Source organism: Vulpes lagopus, chromosome 12 (genome assembly GCF_018345385.1).
Source record: "Vulpes lagopus strain Blue_001 chromosome 12, ASM1834538v1, whole genome shotgun sequence".
Taxonomy (NCBI): Eukaryota; Metazoa; Chordata; class Mammalia; order Carnivora; family Canidae; genus Vulpes; species Vulpes lagopus.
The window spans coordinates 15731315-15749352 of NC_054835.1; the positions used below are offsets into that span (position 1 = coordinate 15731315).

An 18038-nucleotide genomic window follows, 5' to 3' on the forward strand; every position below is an offset into this window, starting at 1 on the left:
GGGACACCTGGGTGGCTCAGCGGTTGAGTGTCTGCCTTTGGCTTGGGGCCTGATCCTGGATTCCCGGGATCGAGTCCCACATTGGGCTCCTTGCATGGAGCCTGCTTCTCCTTCCTCTGCCTTTATCTCTGCCTCTCTTTTTGTGTCTCTCATGAATAAATAAATAAATAATCTTTTAAAAAAATAAGCCACTCACTTATTGTTAGATCCTGAAATTTCCAGTTTCATGTAATATATTTGGGTTTGGCTTGGAAAGCAGCTTTGCAGCCAAGGAGCTCTTGAGAGAGGCAGTCATAGGAAAGGACCTCTAAGGGTGACTTTCTTGCCCTGGGGGGAGGGCCAGGCCTAGATACCAAGAAAATGTAGCAACGAAATCCTGATTTGTTGAGGAAAAGTTAAAATAAACCTAATTTTCTATGACAAAAGATTCAGAAACAGTTATCCCCTAAATATATAACACACAGAATATGCATGTCACATTTGAGAGGTGTAGGAGATGAGGAGTGGGGAGGTCAGTACTAAGGGCCCTGAACTGATGGCTAACACAAAATCAGCATGTTCTATAGTTTAAGGTGGGAGTAGGAGTGAAATTATTGTCCCAATAATCTTGGCTAGTCCCTTATCTGGGTTTTCTGGATAGGAAAGACTAAAGGAAGAGAACTTTCCATTCTAGACATTTTAGGATTCCCTTTGAGTAGTTTGGACTCTTAGCTTTTTAGGATTCCTAGGTCTTGAGGGCTAGTACTGATCCATGTCCATGATGGGGTGGGTTGGGGGGGCGGCAATCCTTAGCATTCTCCTGGAACTTGACACGAATGGCCTTTCCTCTAGCCAGCTGACATTTGTTGGCATAGGCAGTCTGGCTCTGAGGCTCTCCTGCCAGCCTCTACTTACGTGTACTGTTACATATTTGTTGGACTCCCTAAATTGTGTCTGGTGAGTATGCTCCACCTATGTAGTCCTTATCCTGTGGACTTTGGGAATGACTAAAGTCTAGAGCACAATGATTGTTCTCTTCAATCTTCAGTGGCCCTACAGAGGTTCAAGAACCTTGTATCAGGAGAAGTACAATCATGGGTGGAACCTGGGATATATGTAGCACTTACAGTTTCAGTGATGTAGCTGAAAATGCAAACATCTCTACTCCCTAAACATTGAGCAGGAAGTTGTTAAGTTCTTAGAAAGGAGATAAGCACACACTTTCTTTAAAGACAGTGTGCACTGTGCCTAGGTGTGTCTGGTCTAGGGCCAAAGGTGAATTTTCTTTATATCCAGGATGGTTGCCATAGAGCATGTGTCATAAGAACCTTAACCAACTTGGCGTAACGGAAGCCAACAGATAGCATGGACTCTTCCATGACTGAGTCAGTGTTCTGTAAACAGGTCTTGTGCCGGCTGAGAGATGCCTCTGTCCTCTGTGTCATACTACAGCTGACACAGGCATTTTTCTAGATATCAAGTATTCATTCACACATAGTGCTGATCCTTGGCCAAAAGAAGAAAAATATAATTTCTAAATATTCAGTGAAGAGGAGAAGCAGGGAGTAGGGGAAGGAAGGTGTTTTCTTCAGTGGGCGCCAGCCTCATGGTGAGAACCCTCCATCATATAGAATCAATATGTTGAATCTTAGATCTGCCTTATTAGACATTACTCTTTTAAACTCAGAGATAGAGGAGCGCTTGGGTGGCTCAGTCGGTTAAGCATCTGCCTTCAACCCAGGTCATGATCTCAAGGTCCAGGGGTTGGGCCCCACATCAGGTTCCCTGCTCAGTGGGGAGTCTGCTTCTCCCTCTGCGCCCCCCCCCCTACACACACTTGTGGGCTCTTTCTCTGTCTCTCTGAAATAAATGGATAAAATCTTAAAAAATAAGTAAACTCAGAGGTAGAAATAAGAAGGCTACTTTCCAGTCCCCTGTGGGGATTGGTGGGAGAAAGATCAGTAGTTCAAACTCCTTAGCTTGGCTGCAGTAGATTAAAGTTTGAGGTGAGAATGGATAAAGGGGCATAGGGTAAAAGTCTACATGTCTTTTAGAAGGCTCTGCTCTTACTCTAAATGGAACAAAAACGGATTTGTAATACTCTGCTATCAGCTTTTTCTGTCCTCTTACCTTCTTTCTTTCTTTTTCTTTCTTCCCCCTGCTGATGGGTTGGGACAGGAAGAGAGGATAAGAGGGGGCTCGGCTGTGAATGAAAATAGGAAGAGGGAGATAAATGTTTCTCCTTCTGTGTCTACCTCTAACCTTTAACCCTGGCCTGAATACATCTCACTGAGCCATGGTTTTAAAGTACCTTATTAGTCTTATTTGGAGAGCTGTATTTCCCAACTGCAAAGGATTTCCTGATGTACTCAGGGTTGCAGTTTGAAGAAAAGGAAATTTTCTTTTTTTTAAGGGACCCGGGGTCATGCCCTTCGCCGAAGGCAGACACCCTACTGCTGAGCCACCAGGCGTCCCAGGAAATGGTCTTAATTGGTTGGGGGAGATTGTTTGGTTGCCCAGGTTCGTTAGAGGCCAGGGAGGGTCAACACCCTCATAGGTTCAGAAACCTAGTTTGTCAGAACTGAGTGGATCCTTTTCTTAGGGTCTAGGAAAGACTAATGTATGAAAACCCCAAATGCCAATATAGTAAGTTATATCGAAATACAGAATTACTAATGACACTAGATGTTCCTGTTTGCTGATTAGGGTGTTTTTCCCTTGTGAACTCTTCTACCTGGGAAACCAAAGTATATTCAGAATGCCACCATGTAGTGGATATGCCCATTTGCTTAAATGATCAGACTCCTGTGTCCATTGATTAGCACATTCTGTCCCTACAGAGGCCAGACTTAGAAGATTGCTTGGAGAATGTGGATTCAGAATCAGGTGGTTAGTTGGGGAACCTTAATGGCTCCTGTCATCAGACTGGGCCTGGCTAACATCACTGTCTCTATTCTGGGGATGGGGCTGCTAAATGTGCCACATAGGCAGCCGGAGGCCATGGCCACCAGTACAGCACAGGAGAATTTCTGCCAACCTGGCCTCTTTGGACTTCCATTCAATAGATATCATACCCACCATTTCCTTTTATGTTAACTGATTTTCTCCAAGCTGATAACAGGGCAATTACTTCAATAGGCCGTGTAATTATAATCTTAACCTGGTACTTTCTTGCAAATATCTTTTATCAGATACAGGGAAATGACTAGTAGTCTCTTGGATTGTTTCTATACAAGGCAGACCTTATCCCTTATATTCAAACCTTTCTGCATCTTTTTTTTTTTTTTAAGATTTTATTTATTTATTCATGAGAGACACACAGAGAGAGGCAGAGACACAAGTAGAGGGAGAAGCAGACTCCCTATGGGGAGCCCGATGTGGGACTCGATCCTGGAACCCCCAGGATCACACCCTGAGCCAAAGGCAGATGCTCAACCACTGAGCCACATAGGCACCCCATCCTTTCTGCATCTTAATCTCAGCAGTAACCTTAGTTTTAGTTTTGGAGTTACAGAGTTAGACTGTTAGCCCCATAAATGTCCAATATGGCTGTTAGAAACTGAGATAACTCTTAAGCTCAGAGGGTACAGAGTGAGCTAGACTGTTGTCAGGAGGAGAGCTGGTTTGTTCCCCAGTGACATTAGAGCTGCAGTCATTTTCTCTGATAAATAATTGAACCGTGCTTTCCAAGGGGGTCTCATTACAATGAGCAGGAGTGCAGAGGGCGCGAGGTTTGGTTACAGTGAGAGGAAGTGTGCAGAAGGCAGATGGACAGTGCCTGGCCAGAAGTGCCCTCTCTGGGCTACAGGAGGTGGTGGGACAGCAGGTGATGCTCTGAGGGCAGAGTAGTGGGTCTCAGTGCTTCGAAGCAGCAGAGCCAGTCCCCTTTCCTTGCCCAGCTGGAGAGTGCCTTGGGGACAGATAGTGGCGTCACTGTATTGAAATTCCGGATTGGGTCTCTTGGGACTTCTGTGTGAGGGGAACTTGAAGTTGGTACATTTGAGGTACCAGATGCACCTGCAGGGCTTGAAGGGTGCCTGGACTAAGCCCCAGGGAGGGGAGAACTCCTTCCTGCCATGCTCCCTGGGGGTGAGGGGCAGTTACTCAGCTTCATTAATCTTTTTCTCTCTTCTTTCCACGTCCTTGCCTTGGAGCAGTTATTACGGTAAGAATTCTTGATGGGGGGTGGGGAGGGATGGTGGAAGGGTTGTAAAGGATCTTTAAGAAAAGAAGAAATAAAAATGTCACTGCTGTGGAGGTTCCTGGGTATTCCTGTCCTGTCAGGAGGCTGGCGTTGGTGAAGCTTCATCTTTTTGCCCCTACTGAGAAATCTGGCAATTGGCAAAGTAGTCTCTGGCCTAAAGCCCCATTGGCATGTGGGGTAGGTCCTGTAGTCGAGGCTGTGGGTCTCATGTGTGCAGGATGACTCAAGGCTCTCCCCTGCCCTTCCCATGTCATGCCTTCTCAGGATTTATGAAACTAGCTCAACTGACCTGATTGTGGCTTTCCCACGTGCGCATCTGCGCACCCCAGGGAATGCTGGCCATTGGCAAAATTTGAAGTCATCAGGGTGTCTTTTCTGTGTCCACCCCCTGTGTCATCACCCCTTTTCTCCACCTTTCAGCACCCTCATCCAGGTGCCTGTCCCTGCTGCCAGATGGAGGCGGCTTCTGCCAACCTAAATTCTGCCGTGGAGTTCAGAGGTTAATATGTGCCTCATTCAAGTAGCATCCCATTTTTAAACAGAACTAAGGAAGCACCAAGAGTTCAGTTGACGAGGAGAGAACTTCAGGCCTCAGCAAAAGGCTGGCTGGTGGATGGGGTGCTGGTGAACATTTGGTTGAGTGGGAATATTCCTTCTCATGTTAACCATTAGTGCTCTGTGCATAAGGCAAGACGACCAAGTGGTTAAATACATGGATTTTGAAGTCAGACAAATCTGGTTTTGAGGCCCAGCTCTGTCATCATCTCTGTGGCCTTGGACAAGTCCCCTCCCCTCTTTGAACTTCACTTTCCTCATCTGTAGAATGAGGATGATATTACTACAGCCCTCGTAGGCTAGGAGGAGGATTGAACAAGATAATGTGCCCCTAGAATCCTGTGGGCTCCTAGTCAAATTAGCTGTTACTTTAAGGCAGAGGCGAGGGTCTCTCAATCACTACGATCAGTAATGTGAGATAGTTACTCTCCAACTTTGAGGCTGGTGACTGTAAGGTGTTTTCCCCTCTTCCAGAATGAATACATGAAAGAAGACTTTCTGATTAAAATTGAAACCTGGCACAAACCAGATCTTGGCACCCAGGAAAATGTAAGTAGCGCTTCCCAAGAGCCCAGGGTCTTCGAGGCTGCAGGGTAGGGTTTTGAGGCTCTGTTCAGCCGCTTCTCCTTCTCTGCAGAGCCTTTTCTATAGTCCCATTCTAACAGCCTGTGTCTGGACCTTTCCTACCAGCATGGGATTGCTCTGTCTCTAATTTGCAAAACATGATCTCCAAAGACTCCTTATGGGGCCTTCTCGTAGAGCTAAGATTGGTCTAAATGCAACTCTTGGCAGAGAGGAACTGTATTTTTAAAACATGAAGATTACAGCCTCTGTAGAGCCTCTATAGAGTTATCTATAGATAACTCCTCAATTCTAAAATGCACATGTCCTTTTGACCCGAGTAGTTCCACACCTAAGAATTTATCATGTAAGTTATGCTTTCACATGTGTAAAATAATTTATACACATAGAGATTGATTGCAGTATTCTCTGTGTAGCCAAAGATGAAAAACAATGTAAGAGCGCATCAATAAGACACTGTTAAACTGTGGTGCAGCCATACAGTGATATATTATGCAGCCGTTAAAAAGAACCAATAGAGAATAATCTTCAAGATAGACTGTTCAGTGAAAAAAGCGTGATGCAAAACAGTGTGTATATGTGCTACCATTTGTATTAAAAGAAAAATCTCTCTACACGGATGTTTGTATGTGCATGGAATCTGGCAGTGGTGGCATTACTCAGGATGGGACTGGAAGGTAAGCAAGAGAAAGTTTTTTAAAAGCATCAAAGTAGGGGCACAAGGGTGGCTCAGTCAGTTAACCATCTGACTCTTGATTTTGGCTTAGGTCATGATCTCAGTATCATGAGATTGAGCCCTGCATTGGGCTCTGCGCTGAGCTTGGAATCTGCTTGAGATTCTCTCTTTCCCTCTCCCTCTGCCTCTCCCCCCAGCTCACATGAGTGTGTACACACTTTCTTTCCATCTCTCTAAATCAATAAATAAATAATTTAAAAAAACACATTAAAGTAAGCAGTATATGGCTAAACAGGCAATATGTCCACAAGTATTTGTAGCCAATCTTTACAAAGGAGAACATACGAAATAATTTAAGTGCAGTAGGCCAGAGTGTTTTGGCCTGCTGAAATCAGAGCATTTGTTCTCACACGTATATCTACTTAAAACCCTTCCTCCCATTCCTTTGTTTTGTTTTTAATATTTTATTTACTTATTCATGAGAGATACAGGGAGAGAGAGAGAGGCAGAGACACAGGCAGAGGGAGAAGCAGGCTCCAGGCCCCTCCCATTCCTTTGGATAACTTTGTTATTCTTTACTGGTAGGAATCTCACATCTGTGGCTATGGAAATAACTGTTCCTGGGTGTTGATTCTGGATAAAGGGTGCTTTGTAGCTGACAAAAACTACACAGTGGTCCTCCTTGTTTCTGCAGGTGCATAAACTGGAGCCTGAGGCATGGAAACACGTGGAAGCCATATATATAGACATTGCAGATCGAAGCCAAGTACTTAGCAAGGTAGGAACTATTTATCAGGGTCGGCTGCCTTTGAGATGCAGAAATAACTTCTAAGTGTCAGAGAAACCAGGGAATCATACCCAACTTGGCTCAAAGGGAAGTTCTCTCTTGGCTGTTGTTTGTTTTATTTTTTATTTTTTTTTTTGTTTTATTTTTTAAATTAGAATTAAGAATTCTCTTAATTCTTGGGAATTCTACCGGGAAGATAGTGGCCTGGTTTGGCTCTGGAAATTACTACTAGACATTGTAGGTTCTTTTTCTTTTTTTTTTAAGATTTTATTTATTTATTCATGAGAGACACAGAGAGAGGCACAGACACAGGCAGAGGGAGAAGTAGGCCCCATGTAGGGAGCCTGACATGGGACTTGATCTAGGGTCTCCAGGATCACACCCTGGGCTGAAGGCGGCGCTAAACCACTGAGCCACCCAGGCTGCCCCGACATTGTAGGTTCTGAGGATAATTTGCTCAGCTGAAATGACACTTGATCTGAAACTAGTTCTCAAATTCATTTTTCCAACCCAGTAATTAAAAAACATTTATTGCCTGCCTGTTATGTTCGGAAGACTGTGTTCTATGGGTTCCAGCCGAATATATGAAAAGACAGATGCCTCGCCCACAAGAAGTTAGTGGTGGGGGCAGCCCCGGTGGCACAGCGGTTTAGTGCCGCCTGCAGCCTGGGGTGTGATCCTGGAGACCCGGGATCGAGTCCCACGTCGGGCTCTCTGCATGGAGCCTGATTCTCCCCCTGCTTGTGTCTCTGTCTCTCTGTGTCTCTCGTGGATAAATAAATAAAATCTTAAAAAAAAAAAAAAGTTAGTGGTGGCTTCTCAGAGTATAGCAGCATACGCCTAGAAAAGGACCACTGCTCTAGACCATAAACTTGGAAAGAGCAGGGACCTGGTCTGTCCTGCTCAGTGCTGTGCTCCCAGGAAGGATTTCTTTAGGGAAGGAAAAGTTAGGTTGCTGCTCATTCAGTACTCTTCCTATTTGACAGAGACCTGTTGGGATCAGGGCAGAGGAATTTGGCTCTCTCTGGGGAGTGTTTGCTCTCCACATCCCAGGGGTATGATCCCTCTTTCCTGGAGCCACTCGCTCTTGTGCTTCAGATATTTTGGTTTTTGTATTTCCAAAAAGATATGAAAAACATCTTATGCTTTCCTTGTCTAATATCCTCATTTCCACCCTCAAAAGTTAGTGGATATTTCAAAAAGCTTTTTATTGAAGTATAGCATAAAGCGAAGTGAATATATCTAAGTATAGAGCATGGTGGATTTTTTCAAACTGAACATACTCATATGTCTCAAATAGAAATGCTAGCAAAGGGGATCCCGGGTGGCACAGCGGTTTGGCGCCTGCCTTTGGCCCAGGGCGCCATCCTGGAGACCCGGGATCGAGTCCCACGTCGGGCTCCTGGTGCATGGAGCCTGCTTCTCCCTCTGCCTATGTCTCTGCCTCTCTCCCTCTCTCTCTCTGTGACTATCATAAATAAATTTAAAAAAAAAATGCTAGCAAAGAGTATGGCTCTGAGTATTTTGTCAAGTCTAGTTATTTTATGTGATTGGAGAGAAGCAGAAGTGGGGAAGACTGAATTAATTTATTTGTTTTTAAGTATAGTTGACATAAAAGGTTTATTTTTTAAGTACACATAAATAATCTTCTTAGCTTTGGGAAATACTTTATGACTTGTGTGTGTGAGTGTGGGTGGGTGGGTGAGTGTGGTGTGTTTTTTCACTATTTTTGTTAAGTAGATATAGTAAGTTTGCTTTTCCTAAGCCCATATTAGTGCAGAAGAACAACCAAATATTAAACTTTTATTATGATTAATTCACCCACAGCATTATAAATGAGTGAAATAAGGCTGACAGTAGTACATAAGAAAATAGGTTCTATACATTGGACATTTCCAGTAATGATTTTATTAAAACAAGTCAATTAAAAAAAAAAAAAAAAAAGAAAGCCAGAGGGAGATTGGATAAGATTTCAGGCTTGACTGCCAGTTCTCATCTGGCTGTCATCTGGGGTCATGTTTTAGAATCACCTACAGAGGTTTAAAAAATCTGTGCTGCCCTTACCTGCAGATATTCTCACTCGCTGGGTTTTAGATGGAGTGGCCTAGAAATATGTATTTTGAAAAAGCTTTCCCTAGTCATTTGAATGCTTATCCCAGGTTGAAAATCTCTGTCTTAAACAGTGGAAATACGTGCATGCTCGGACAGTCTGGTGACACTTTCATAGGTGTCAAATTGAAAACAAACCGTGGCAGAGAAAAATCACATAGCTCTCCTCTGAGGCAAATGTAAACAGTTCTATATCTTGTTTATGACATTTTCCCATATTTTCTTTATACCAGCAGCTTTAAGACTAGTATGAAGTGTACTCTGATGGAAAAATCTAATCTCGGTCTCCCTCCTTCTCTCCTTCTCTCCCTTCCTCCCCCAACTCCAATTCTACAACTTCTCTCAGGACTACAAGGCCGAGGAAGACCCAGCAAAATTTAAATCTATCAAAACTGGCCGAGGACCCTTGGGCCCAAATTGGAAGGTGCAGTTCACACCCTCACCACCAGGGGACAGGGCATAGCATGGGCAGACCTCTTCCCAGGGTGGAGGGGAATGGCTAGGGTAGGCTAAGGGAGAGCCAGAGGTTGGCCCTCTTAGTTACCTGTCTGCCTATATGTGTGTCTCTAATACAGCAAGAACTTGTAAATCAGAAAGACTGCCCATACATGTGTGCATACAAACTGGTTACTGTCAAGTTCAAGTGGTGGGGCCTGCAGAACAAAGTGGAAAACTTTATACATAAGGTAAGTGACCAGGGTGAGACCTTCCCCCGTGTGTGTGTGTGTGTGTGTGTGTGTGTGTGTGTGTGTTGGGAGGGAGGGGATTTTGCCCAACAAGAGAAGATCGTACAACCCGTGTGACTTGTGTCCTACTGTGGCTGACATCAGAATATTTCAGTCTGATTTCCCAGACCCCCACTTCCCCTTTCACTTAACTATCCTACTGCTTAATGCTGTCTATCCAGGGGTACCACATGTGACAGGGAAGGAAACTGAAGCCAAAAAAAAAGGAAACAGGAAGGGGCTTGCTATGACTGAACTGCAGATGAAACTTAGTCTTTCTCTCTTCTTAAAACCAAAGGCAAGAGGCCCTGTGAGCCAAATTTTCCAGTGCCCTGAATCCCTGAACTGGACAGACCCAAGGCATTTTTATAGCTTTTTCTTTGATGACAGCCTCCCTCTTGAGCCACCTTTCATGGCTGCTGGCCAGTTTTAACATGGCCTCAGGCTCCAGAGACAAGAGGGAAACTTGGCACAGTTGTTTCTGGGCCTTGGCTGAACTATGAGCTCATGGGCTGCCTGTCTGGGTAGGATTTGGGGCACAGGGGCCTAGCTGTGAGGTAGGCACTCATCCTCTCCAGGGGGTTCCCTCCTTCTTGAAGTGATACCTGTTGTCGCAATAGGGCAAAAGTCACTGACTTTTGGGACTTGAGGGCTCATCCATAGAAGCCAGCTAGCACCTCTCCTCACCCCTTTAAGAAAGTGGGGTTATTGACATGGAGATCATGGGAGGGGAGCTGCAACAGTGGCCTCTACCTTCTGGGTTCTAACTAGGTTCCCTCCTTTTTTTGTAGCAAGAAAGGCGTCTATTTACAAACTTCCACAGGCAGCTGTTCTGTTGGCTCGATAAGTGGGTTGACCTGACTATGGACGATATCCGAAGGATGGAAGAAGAGACGAAGAGACAGCTGGATGAGGTGAGTGGGCTCCTGGAGGAGACTGGGCTCCTGGGCTCAACTCAGTAAATCCATGAAGGAGATTGTTGTGTGGGGCAGTTCATGAGGGCACCGCCTGTGGCTCTGGGAACATATCACTGTCCATGTGAGTAAGGTCTAGTGCCAGGTAGTGTAGAACTATAAGGAAGAAAACTGCTGGTGCTCCTGAATTTGCAGTCTAGCTGAGGTCTTAGCATATTCAGAGAGACAAATATGGCAGTGTGTGCTGCATGCCAAATGAGTAATTGCTGCAGTGGTTCTTCGGAACTGGTGGGGTGGGGGTAGTCCCGCTGGGCTGCAGGATTGGAGGTAACCCTGGTAGGAGGCCGGCTGGCCCAATTCATGAGTACCATGCATGTCACCCACAGAGGACAGCAACAGCATTCACACAATTAACTACTCTATAAAGTTGTTTTGAGCTATTTTTAGAGTTTGGAGCCTTGGCTCTTTTGGGGGAAGGGAGGGCTTGGCATGGATCCAAGGAGGAGGGCTGTCTGCTTCATGGGAGTTGAAGGCCTAACACTTCTGCCTCATTTGGGTATGTTTCTCTGTGAGGCTCACTCTGAGGAGATCTTTAGTAAATAAGGTTCAAATACTTACTGTGTGTGAGGGCACCATTCTAAGGACTTTTTCATACACCATCTCCCATGATCCTCACTGTACCTATGAGGAGACTCCACTGTCATTGCCACCCTCAAATGAAGAGGTAGAGGCTCTGAGAGTCCCAACTCCGTGTCCAAGGTCATATAGCCTGCAGGTGCTACAGTCAGGGTAAGAGCCATAGCTCTAAATCACTTGGCTTCTTTTCCTCCCTTAAATGCCATTTGGGGCCCTCTTGCCCTCTCAGGGCTAAAAATAAGGCAGAAAGCTCTATTTCATAACTGCCACCCATTTCTCTCTCATTGTCCTGGTGGGGTTGGCCTTGGAGCCAGATGTCAGGCAGACAGTGCTTTGCGCAGCCTTGCCTAGCTCCCCAGCAGTGCCTCCGATGAGACCCAGGCCTGAGTGACTGTGGTGCCCCCACCTCACTGTGCGGGGCTTGGGCCAGGAGTTCTTCCTTCCTTAGTTCCTGTTGAAGACAGATGTGCTGGTTAGTCATCCAGCTACATTTGGCAGGGAAGTGGCAGGATTTTGGACACAATTCCTGATTCTTCTGCCAGGTATCTTGAAGAAGTGGTAATTTTTAATGTCTAGGACTCTGATGTTTCTAACTGTGTAAGAGAGAGGCCTAGGTGTTATGGTCACCCCTGTCCCGGCCCCCAAAAGAGGGAAAAAAGTTACCAAACAAAGTTGTGTAGAGACTTTGGGGTTTACCCTGGAGCCTCAGCCACCCACTGTCTGACCAAGGCCAGCCTAAAGTAATCAGGATTCATGGAAGCGGTTACAGATAGCCTCTCTATCTTTGGGTACAATTTGAATTCCTGGAGCTGGAAAAACTCCCCAGAGGAACTACTGGATCTGCCTCCCTCAGGCCCAAAGTTTGGGAGCCCTCACCAGTAGGGAGGTCTTTTTTAACCCCCTGCCTCTCTCTGCATGTTTCTCCATTCTGTGGAGAATTGTGCCAAAAACCTAGAAGACCACTGTCCTCCAGGAAAACTGCAAATGCAGGAAACCCACTTTAGAATTGGAATTTTAGGGATCCCTGGGTGGCGCAGCGGTTTAGCGCCTGCCTTTGGCTCAGGGCGCCATCCTGGAGACCCGGGATCGAATCCCACGTCGGGCTGCCAGTGCATGGAGCCTGCTTCTCCCGCTGCCTATGTCTCTGCCTCTCTCTCTCTCTCTCTAAAAATCTTTATGATTTTTATTTGTCATAAATAAATAAAAATTTAAAAAAAGAATTGGAATTTTAAATAGTTTGCAGTGGAAGAGAAAGCAAAACCAAGTCTGTGTCATTGAGGGACATCTTTTGACCCCATTAGCGGCTGTACTGGACCTTTGTGTGCTAACTATACCTCTGACTTAGTTGTCTTTTGGGTTTTTTTTTCCTCCTTCTAAAAGTCTTTCTATCAAAGTTTTATTTTTATAGTTTTATTTTTAATTAAAAAAAAAAAACTTTCTTGGAGTATGACTGACATATAGAAAGCTGCGCAGGGGTGCTTGGGAGGCTCAGGCAGGTAGGCATCAGACTCTCAGTTTAGGCTCTCAGGTCATGATCTCTGGGTCATGGGATCAAGCCCGACATCTGGCTCTGCTCAACGGGGAGTCTGCTTGTCCCTTTCCCTTTCCCTCTGCCCCTGCCTCTGCTTGTGTTCTCTTTCTCTCTCTCTCAAACAAAATCTTTAAAAAAAAAAAAAAAAGAGGGCAGCCTGGGTGGCTCAGCAGTTTAGCACTGCCTTCGGCCCAGGGCATGATCCTGAATCCCAGGATCAAGTCCCATGTCAGGCTCCCTGCATGGAGCCTGCTTTTCCCTTTGCCTATGTCTCAGACTCTCAATCTCTCTCTCTCTCTCTCTCTCTCTCTCTCTTTTTCCTTCTGCCTATGACTCTGCCTCTCTCTTTCTGTGTGTCTCTCATGAATAAATAAAATCTTTAAAAGGAAAATAAAGAAAGAAAAAAGAAAACTGTGCTTATTTATTTTAGAGAGAGTATGTGTGAGCAGGGTTGGGGGCTGGCAGAAGGAGAGGGAGAGAGAGAAAATCTTAAGCAGGCTCCATGCTCAGTGAGGAACCTGATGCAGAACTGAATCTAACTACTCTGAGATCGTCACCTGAGCCGAAGCCAAAAGTTGGACGCTTAACCAACTGAACCACCCAGGCGCCCTGTGCACATATTTAATGTATACATCTTAATGAGTTTCAGATAAGTATATACCTGTGAGATCATCATGACAATCATTGCCATAAACAAAAACATTACCTCCAGAAGTATTTTTATAGTTTTAAAATTCAGACGATATCCCAGCTTGCAAGGAAGAAGCTGTCCTCCTCTGCCCTGTGCCTGGAGTCCCTCTACCCCAAAAGCAGCCCCTTGCAGTTCTCATAATTGTTTCTTTTGTTAATTACCCCCGTATTTCCAAAGACTATACTTAGGTGCTTAATTCTTCAGTTCTCCACTTTAGATATTAATGGTAGACTTATCGTATGGAAGATTTAATTCCTATACCCCACCTACCACTCACATTCTCTTTTCTTTTCTCCAGTATCACAATTTGGAGTTAATTATTCAGTGTTATATTATGACAACTTTGTCATTCTTTTTCCCAACTGAGCGCTTAAGTCTGCTCCTGATATTCCTTCCTTTCTTGGAAAACTCTTTGATTTTTTAAGAAGTTAGCCTGAAACTAATATTACACTGTATGTTAACTAACTGGAATTTAAATAAAAACTTGGGAAGGGGCAGCCCCGGTGGCGCAGCGGTTTAGCACCGCCTGCAGCCCAGGGCGTGATCCTGGAGACCCGGGATCGAGTCCCACATCGGGCTCCCTGCATGGAGCCCTCTTCTCCCTCTGCCTGTGTCTCTGCCTGTCTCTCTCTCTCTCTCTCTGAATGAATAAATAAATAAATCTTAAAAAAACAAAAAAATAAAAATAAAAAAATAAAAACTTGGGAAAAGGGGATCCCTGGGTGGCTCACTGGTTTAGCGCCTGCCTTCAGCCCAGGGCGTAATTCTGGAGTCGTGATTAAGTCCCGCATCGGGCTCCCTGCATGGAGCCTACTTCTCCCTCTGCCTGTGTCTCTGCCTCTCTCTCTCTCTGTGTGTCTCTCATGAATGAATGAATGAATGAATAAATAAATAAATAAACAAATAAATAAATAAGGAAAAAATAAGCTAAGAAGTTACTAATTGTCTCCTTCCCTTTTGTTAGCTTAGTTTTATGTACCTCTGTCCTTAAGTTTTGTTTTTGAGTCTTTACATCAGTGATCCAGTCTGGTTGGTGTGTGATGCACGCTGTGTAATAATGCGAGTGATGTAGTCCAACCTCATTGATTTTGCTTCCTCTCAGTTCTAAAAACTAAGGATCTAAATGTCCCCCTAGTTTTTTAAAAAAATATTTTATTTATTTATGGGAGAGAGTGCACAAGTGTGGGTGGGGAGGAGCAGAGGGAGAGGGAGAAGCATTGAGCACAGAACCCAACAGGGGGCCTGAGCTGAAATCCAGAGCCAGCCGCTCAACTGACTGAGCCACCCAGGTGCCCCAAGGTCTCCTCAGTTTTAGAAAATGTTTTATATTGTAATTTCTCTTTGTGTCATAATTTCCTCCCCTCTGTTTTCTTTGTCCTTTTTCTGGAATTTTTATTAGGAGTTAGAAGTCAGACCTCATGAATTGACTTAGTTTACTTATGGTTTCTTTCCCTTTTTGTCTGCTCTTTTTTTTTTTAAGATTTTATTTTATGTATTCATGAGATACACAGAGAGAGGGGCACAAACACAGGCAGAGGGAGAAGCAGGCTCCATGCAGGGAGCCCGACGTGGGACTCGATCCCTGGTCTCTAGGATCAGGTTCTGGGCTGAAGGCAGCGCTAAACTGCTGAGCCACCCAGGCTGCCCTTGTCTGCTTTTTGGAAGATACTTTCCAATGTTAACTTCTCTCTCATCTATTGAATTTCAAAACATTTTATGTATTTGTTTAGTCTTTAATAATTTTGTTTTCTTTGTGTGGGTTTTTTTTTTTTTAAGATTTTATTTATTTATTTGAGAGAGAAATAGAGAGCATAAGCATGGGGAGAGGAAGAAGCAGATTCCCTGCTGAGCAGAGAACCTGACATAGGGCTCAATCCCAGGTCCCTGAGATCATGACCTGAGCTGAAGGCAGACACTTAACCCAATGATCCACCCAGATGCCTCAGCCAAACTTCTTTATTCTCACTTTCAAATAAGTCCCCTGTTTTCAGCTCCTCCTGCCCTCCCACCCTCTAAGATACTTGGTGCTTCCAGTTCTCGAGGCTTTGGAGAACCTGCAGCACAAATAGGTCTGTCCTTCGCTCCCCTCCTCACAAGCACTTAAGTCCTTCTGCTCTGCAAATTAGTCACTACTCATCCATCCATATTTCATCTTCCAGAATGTTGCTACCCTCTCTTATCTGCTGTTGTCTCCTCTGTTCTTGTTGTCTTTGTGTTTTTACATCTTTTGCTTATTCCTTTATTATCATTGTAGTAGGGTTTAGGGGAGGAATAGCAATAAATGCATGTTAAAATCTGTCATGATTAACTATAAATTTGCAATCAGAATTATGACCCTTGTTTTTTTATTAATGCATAGTAATCTAGCGTGGCTGGATTTTTTTGTGTGTGAATTATGACTATAAGGCCACAGTCACCACTACTGTAACTCTAGTCCCTTTGGGAAGGTGGGCTCACCATTCTTGGATGAGGCTCAAGGATTAGAGAAACAAGAGATCAAGAGATTAGTCCTTTGCCCTAAAAAGAAAAATGTCAGGAAATGTGTGCCTGTAGGAGAGCAGTGTCTGTTCATCTGTCTCCCTCCCTTCTTCCCCTTTTCTCCCTCTCCTTTGCTCTTGCTCTCTTAAGAGACTCATAATCTCAAAGTTGGGAAGAAGGCACCTTAAAGATCACTTAGTCCAATTGCATGTCCAGTGTTTGAGTCCTCTCTGCAGCTTCCCCTCCAGCTTGTGCTTGATCACCTCCTCTAATGGGGAACTCACTATCTATTGAACATGGTAGTAATAAAAATATTTTTATTACTAATAGAAGCCAATATCATATTGAGGTTTTACTATACCCCTGTTGTGTGTGGTCAGCATTTTCTATGAATTATGTCATCAAATCATCATGTCAGCCTGTGCTGTAATATTATTTTCATTTTATAGATAAGAGAAACTGAGGCTCCGAGAAGCTGAGGATACCTTCTAGTTCAGTGAACAAGTGCCTCCTGGGCCTTTGGCCATTAACACTATAGATAATGACCCTAGGATAAAACTCACGATTTACTGGCCTCTAGAACATTTGCTTAAAAACACCAGACATACATGTGTCAGAGTGCATGAGTAAAATTCTGCAGCATTTTCTCCCCAGCCTTCCCTTGTGGAGCTTCCTTCTCATCCCTGTTGGCTCCATGATTCCTCTGGTCCTTCCATAGCCCATTCCTTTGGGATGTAGCTGAGAGGCTGCATGACCCCCTTGCTCTGCTGGCCAACCTTGGGGGCTGTCTCTGAGCCTCCTTGTCATCAGTCTCCCTGTCCATATGCTTGCATGTCAGTGTGCCTGTCTTTCCTCATCTCCTGAATCTTGATATAAAAGTCCCTTGCTCCATCCTATGGCTTTCTGACAGATGGATGATGTATCACCACCATTGTTAGATTTTGAGTCTCAAACTCTGAACTGGTTACCCAAAGACTGTAAGTGTCCCTGTGCTATGAAATGCCTGGAAGGACACTATTCCCCAAAGTTTCCAGTTTGTGATTGGGGTACATAGAAGTTTGGAGAATTAAGCTGATAAAGAGAAACCACTCAGTGCCGGGCCATAGGAGAGCAGAGAGTGAGATTCCAGTAGCACACGCAGAGGCAGAGCTAGCTCAGTCTCTTGAGGCTGAGGGATCCCTGTAGTTAGAGGATGATGTTGTTTTGTGGATTCTAAATTCTCCTTCATCTGCTCAACAGTGACTAGCAGATCACCTGGAACATTAGCCAACGCCTTGAAATATGGAAGTAACTTTATTTTCTTTTTAGGTACAGTGTCATTTTTCAATATTAAGGTAATATATAAACATTAAACTTTTTTTTTTTTTTTTTTTAGTAGTGAAAAGCAGAAAGAAATCACTTGTACTCTGAGTGTTTAAAACAACCTCTAGGGGCACCTGGGTTGCTCAGACGGTTGAGCGTCTGACTCTTGGCATTCAACTCAGGTTTTGTGGTCTCAAGGTCGTGGGATTGAGCCCCAGCATCAGGCTCCTTGTTCAACACAGTCTGCTTGAGATTCTGTCCCTCTGCCTCTGCCTCTCCCCCTACTTGATGGTGCACACACGTTCTCTCTCTCTCAAATAAAATACATAAATAAAACCTTTAAAGACAAGCTCTAAAACATTTTTAAGTCTTTCTACACACTTTTATCTTACTTAGTTATGGTCATACTATATGGGCCAAATGTATATCCTACTTTTTCCTCTAAACAAATATATAAGATCATAACAAATACAAAGTTTCCCACTGAAAGAGTTTCTTCAGATACATGTTTCTGACTACAGTATACATATTGCTCTGTATTCTTTCATTGCCCTATTATGGATTTTCCTTCATGTTTCCAGGTGCTCACTGCTACAAATAATGCTGTAATGAAAATTGTTGTGCACTCAGTTTTGGGGATTACTATTTGGATTTGGATTAAGATTATTTCCTTAGAATAAATTCCTACAAGTGGAATTAGAGAATTTAAGACTCTTATTATTTCTTACCAAATTTCTTTTCCAAAGGGCTTTCTAAGGAGGTTCTAAAAACAATTCTGCATGTGACTCATATCTCTTCCTTCAGGAATGTTTGGTCTGTGGTTGCTTTTCAGTGCCTTAAACTGATTTTTTTTTACTAGCTTTATTTTT

The 18038-nt window shown here is 44.1% G+C and overlaps 1 protein-coding gene across 1 annotated transcript in view; it reads left to right on the top strand.

Moving 5' to 3' along the window:
- The window catches only part of PITPNA (phosphatidylinositol transfer protein alpha), a 41801-nt gene that overhangs the window by 14592 nt on the left and 9171 nt on the right, over positions 1–18038 (top strand). The window contains exons 5-10 of the mRNA XM_041724675.1: positions 4137–4144; positions 5213–5287; positions 6691–6774; positions 9239–9316; positions 9468–9578; positions 10409–10531. Coding sequence (XP_041580609.1) covers positions 4137–4144; positions 5213–5287; positions 6691–6774; positions 9239–9316; positions 9468–9578; positions 10409–10531 — 479 coding nt within the window. The remainder of the gene's footprint in view (positions 1–4136; positions 4145–5212; positions 5288–6690; positions 6775–9238; positions 9317–9467; positions 9579–10408; positions 10532–18038) is intronic.